Genomic DNA, 6000 nt, shown 5'->3' on the forward strand with positions numbered 1-6000 from the left:
CACCCCTCCCTCTTTTTTAAGTGTAATTGACCTAAAATTTTATTTTCACTTCAGGTGTACAACATAGTGATACCATATTTATATGCCTTACAAGTGATCATGATAAGTCTACCTCTTTGCTTTAAAGGCCATTTACTCTTTTTTTTTGTTGTTGTTAAGATTTTATTTTTTTAAGCAATCTGCATATACAACATGGGGCTTGAACTCACAACCCTGATATCAAGAATTGCATACTTTATCAACTGAGCCAGCCAGGTGCCCCAGCGCCATTTTTTCTTTAAAAGCAACTTTTCCAACTATTGCCTGGTTTTTGCTTTCTCAAAATTACTTTTTTTTTTTTCCCTAAAGATTTTATTTATTTATTTGACAGAGAAGAAGCACAAGTATGCAGAGCAGCAGACAGAGGGAGAGGGAGAAGCAGGCTCTCCGCTGAGTAGGGAGCCCCAGCGGGGCTCTATCCCAGGATCCTGGGATCATGACGTGAGCCAAAGGCAGACACTCAACTAATTGAGCCACCCAGGCTCCCCTTTCTCAAAATTATCTAATGGCATTTTTACCTGGATGCCTTGTCATTACTTAAAGTGAAGATATAAAATTAAAACTTCTCTTTCCTCCAATCAAGTTTTCTTTTTTTTTAAATTGAGATATAGTTGACATAATGTGTACAACATTATATATTGTGTACAATATATAATGGATATGATATATACAATACATAATGTGTACAATTTTACATATTGTAATGAGATTACCATTGTAGCCATAGCATCTTTATCACATGGCATGATAATCAGTCTCTTTTTATAATCCAAACAGTTAATATCTAGACTGGTACCAAATTTGGTTATAATACAATATTGTTGTCTGTAATCCCTGCTTGGCACATTAGGTCTCCAGGACCTATTTATTGACTGGTTGCAAGTTTGTATCCTTAAACAACATCTCTTCCTGTTTTTCCACCCCTTTACCCCTGCTAGTCAGCATTTTACTCTCATTTTTGAGTTTGGCTGTTTAAATTTCATTAATTTTAATTCCAGTGTAGTTAACATACAGTGTTATATTCGTTTCAGGTGTACAATACAGTGATTCAGCAGTTCCATATATTACTCAGTGCTCATCATGATAAGTGCTCTTAATCCCCTTCCCCTTTTTCACCCATCCCCACACCCACCTCCCCTCTGGTTACTGTTTGTTCTTGGTCGTTAAGAGTCTCTTTTTGCTTTGTCTCTCTCTCTCTTTTTTTTTTTTCCATTATTTGTTTTGTTTCTTAAATTACACATAACAGTGAACTCATATAGTATTTGTCTTTCTCTGGCTTATTTTGCTTAGCATTGTACTCTCTAGCTCTATCCCTTGTTGTAAATGGGAAGATTTCATTCTTTCTTGTGCCTGAATAATATATATATGTCACATCTTCTTTATCTACTCATCTATTGGTGGACATTTCCCTGCGTCCATAATTTGGCTCTTGTAAAATAATGCTGCAGTAAACATAGGGATGCATACATCCATTTGAATTCAGTCATTTCATATTGGAGGGGTGAATACCCAGTGTGGGTTGATTACTGGATTATAGGGTAGTTCTGTGTTTAATTTCTTGAGGAACCTTCATACTGTTTTCCACAGTGACAGCAGCAGTTTGCATTCCCACAAACAGTGCATGAGGGTTCCTTTTTCTCTACATCCTCACCGTAACACTTATCTCTTTTTTTATTTTAGCCCTTCTGACAGATGTGAGGTAATACCTCATTGTGGTTTTGATTTAAATTTCCCTAATGATGAGTGATGATGAACATCTATTCATGTGTTTGTTGGCCATCTTTCTCTGGAGAAATATCTGTTCATGTCCTCTGCCCATTTTTTAATTGGATTATTTGTTTGGTGTTGGTTTATATATGTTCTTTATATATTTTGGATACTGATCCTTTATTGGATATGTCATTTGCAAATGTCTTCTCCCATTTGATAGGCTGTCTTTTAGTTGTGTTGGTTGCTTCCTTTGCTGTGTGAAAGCTGTTTGTTTGTTTGTTTTAGAGAGGGAGAGAATAAATCCTAAGCAGGTTCCATGCCCAGCACAGACCCCAACACAGGGCTTGATCTCACAACCTTGAGGACCTGAACCAAAATCAAGAGTCAGATGTTGGGGCGCCTGGGTGGCTCAGTGGATTAAGCCTCTGCCTTCAGCTCAGGTCATGATCTCAGGGTCCTAGGATTGAGCCCCTCAATCTCTGCTTGATGGGGAGCCTGCTTTCCCCTCTCTCTCTGCCTACTTGTGATCTCTGTCAAATAAATAAATAAAATCTTGAAAAAAAAAAAAAAGACGTTTAATTGATTGAGCCACCCAGTTGCCCCATATTTTTCATTTTAAATCACTTTCTCTGTCTTACACCCTTCAGATATTATTCACCTCCTCCTTCATTTAGTATACTTGGTCAATATTAGGTCTTATCAGTGCTGCCTTCAGGGGGATGCTGCCTCCCCACTCCTCAATTTTTCTGTTCAGTTCCCACAGCTTAGTCTCTTTGACCACCTTCCTTGGACTTAGTTCTCCACTTCTAGATCTTTCTGTAGTCCCTAACCAAGTTGATCTTCCCCAAATGTGTTTAGATCTCTTTCTTTTAAACAAAACCTTAGGGACGAAAGTCTACCCTTCTTTGGCTTTGTTGTGTCAGTGGTGTCTTGCTTGTACCTCAAATTCTTTTACTCTGTTATTTCTGTGTTGCTCTGGCCTGGAAATTTCTATCCCTGAATCAGCTTCAGCCCAGATTTGTATCATTTCAGCTGTATCTTTGCTGCTGAATGCTACTTGAGAAAAGTATGCAGCTACTTAGCTTAATAATTCCACAGTAAAGTCATAGGATCCCGCCTTAGCTGAGCTCTTATAATCATCAAAATTTTCTTTGTCCTTCCCTGGTTAATGTTTTGTCCTGTTGTCCACAGTGGAAGGTAAATTGGGGCTGGAGAAGTTACGAGTTATCACTGTGTTAATATATTTTGTAACCTTACAAATGGCTACAAGTGTGTAGTTGTTATTTTGTCTTAGATCTCTAACCCAAATTTAGGCTCTGTGAGTCAGAGATTTTGTATCTTCCTTTTTCTGTTCATTGCTTTTATATTGTCAGTGTCTCATACATAAAAAGTGTTCTGTAAATCTTGGTTAATTAATTTTCAAAGTTGGATATTGACAGCAACAAATTTTCAAAGCCCTGGTGCAATACTTGAGGTCATTTCTCTCCCAGTAGAAAATTGTGAACCAAAACTTTATATTTGTAAACAACTATCCCCTCTCTGTTAACATCTCTACATCTTTCTCTAAATATGTAATGTATGATAGAATACGAAATTATATAATCTCTCTGATTCTTCTTTTTCACTTGCTTAAATCAGAAAAAAAATTAGGGGCACCCAGGTGACTCAGTTGGTTAAGCGTCTGACTCTTGATCTCAGGGTCATGAGTTTGGGCCCTGCATTGGGCTGCACACTGGGCATGGAGCCTACTTACACAAAAAAATCGGATGATAAAATTGTTCCTAAGGTTTTTTCTGCGCATTAAATGAGACTGAGAGTGAACCATTTTGCAAACGTTCTACATAAGACCTGGTACCTGATCAAGACTTGTTTGCATTCAGTAAAATAATTGTGTGTTTACTTTAATTTATGGACTTTCTGTCAAAAATATTTAGCCAGAGACAGGATGTACTATAAGTGAAGAGCTTCCTGTCTTTAATTTAAAAGAGTATCTACCATACGTGAGTTCTTACAAATCATCAGTAATGCTGGAGGTGCGGGTAGGGTCAGTGCACATGCTACGTAGCGCTTTTCAGCAACATCCGTTTTTTTGTCCATTTTGTTCACTGCTTCTTACAGTAGCTAACATAAGGAAGGTGCTCAATAAATATTTGTAGGCCTGGGGCGCCTGGGTGGCTCAGTCATTAAGCATCTGCCTTCGGCTCAGGTCATGATCCCAGGGTCTGGGATCGAGCCCTGCATTGGGCTCCCTGCTCGGGGGATGGGGGTGGTGCTGCTTCTCCCTCTTCCGTTCCCTCTACTTGTGTTCCTCCGTCACTACCTCTCTGTCAAATCAATAAATATAATCTTTTTTTTAAAAATGAATAAAAAAAATATTTGTAGGCCTAACGCTTTGGGTTTTGTTTTAAACCCAGTTCCTCCCTCATACGATGTTATGTTAGAATCAGGGTTTGTAATTGTTTTATCGCTTATTTTCCCCTGTGTAGCGTCACACTGCTCAGCTCCGGGAAGAGCTGCTAAAACTTCCCTGTCCCGAAGGCTTGGAGCCTGATGCTGATGACGCCTCGGAGATGTGCAGTGCCGCCGCAGGTGCCGAGGAGACTCTGATGCACGATCAGGTCAAACCCAGCAGCAGTAAAGAACTCCCCAGTGACTTCAAATTATGAGCTGCATTGACATGGATTTCATAGACACAAAGGCTTTGAAGCACAAGCCAAATATGTCAATATTTGTATGTAAGAAACTAATTATGTAATAGTTATTGAAACTGAAACTATACTCTGCCCTTAAGGAGATCCAGTTTAATTCAAGGTGATCTTTTATTTACCTGTACAAGAGTGTAAACTTTTTTGTGCTTTTATTTTTCAATTGTGAGAACCACTGATTGGTATGTTCAACAAATTTGTGTATACAAAGAAATGGATAAATCACTGATATATAAGGGAAACTACCTTAGGAAAGAATGTTTACTGAATGTTTATTTTATTTTATTTTTTTTTACTGTAGAGTGAGGGGTTGTTAACAAAGAATATATATTGGTCATTCTTACAACTACTATTTAAAGTCAGCAACTTTTCACTGAATTTGATAGGTTTTATGTTTGGCCATATCTTCATGCTCATCTTTGATTTCTGAAGACCTCCTACATACACTTAAATAAAAGTTAAATGGACATACTCCCTCTTTTTTGATTTACTGGTACATTTTTTAAATGATAAATATGCCATAAAATGCATTATAGATGGAGACTTGCACTTGTATGGATGAATTTATTACATTCAACGTATTTAATTTTATGCCTTCTAATTCTAAGATGCAGAAAAAATAAATGAACATGATTTTATTCTATGCCAACATTTGGGCCTGTGAATGTATCCGTTATTTGAATTTAAGTATATGAGAAGGAATGGTCAATTTGAGAAGTCACTCTAAACTGATTTTTTCCTAAAGGGCTCCTTTTTTCCTGGACTCTGGTTTTACTACTAAAGTCACGTGTATGTATGAAAACATTGAGGCTCTGTAGAGCAGAGAGGAGACCTCTCTGGTGCTGTTACAGTACATTCTGTACCTGCCATACAGGCTCATTTTCATGCAAATTCTTCTTAGAGCCAAATAAATAAAGAATTAGGTGTATTAGTATGTCTTGTTTCTAAAACAGTTTGCCATGGTGTGAAATGCTGTTTCTACAAAAATTTGGACGCTTTCAAGACCTAAGCATGGGGAAGGAAAGGATATTTTTCTAACACTAATTATCACAAAAAGCTCAGGTGATTTTTGACAGTGTTTATATAAAATGAACTGGTGTTTGGGAGCCTTGAACCTGGAGCTGACAGAAGGAGAAGCTGTATTGTGAACAGTGAGCTGCTCTCTGAAGAAAAGGGGGAACTAGGGAGCATGGTAGTGTCTGATGTTCAAGATATATTCAAGGTTTATAGTATTATAAAAGGCGGGAAATGAAAAGTTCTAACACATACTGTTAGGTGCGGAGGGTAGTAAGCTCCATTCACCAACAATGATAAAACAGTCAATTTCTGAGGAAGAATAGTCAATTATATGCCATACACACATGCTTGCTAAAATCTAGCTACAAAATGGTCAGCAATAAGAATAAAAGGACAGTTATCAGTCCTCTAGGCTTTTCCTTTTTTGTCTGTCAGGGTCCTGTCAGGGATGGAGGATAAAAGCTACTAACTATATCAAGTGTATTGCTTGCCTCCAACTTGGGATTCCCACCCGTCAAGTTCGTTTTAT

General features: G+C 37.8%; 1 protein-coding gene across 12 annotated transcripts in view; it reads left to right on the forward strand.

Moving 5' to 3' along the window:
* BIRC6 (baculoviral IAP repeat containing 6) overlaps positions 1 to 5382 on the forward strand; it is a 235501-nt gene extending 230119 nt beyond the window's left edge. For all 12 annotated transcript variants that reach the window (XM_045979750.1, XM_045979752.1, XM_045979760.1 and 9 more), the window contains one exon: positions 4236 to 5382. In XM_045979750.1, the coding sequence (XP_045835706.1) occupies positions 4236 to 4415 (180 nt within the window). In that variant the 3' untranslated portion in view covers positions 4416 to 5382. The remainder of the gene's footprint in view (positions 1 to 4235) is intronic.
* Positions 5383 to 6000: the final 618 nt, after the last annotated feature.

Source organism: Meles meles, chromosome 15 (genome assembly GCF_922984935.1).
Source record: "Meles meles chromosome 15, mMelMel3.1 paternal haplotype, whole genome shotgun sequence".
NCBI lineage: Eukaryota > Metazoa > Chordata > Mammalia > Carnivora > Mustelidae > Meles > Meles meles.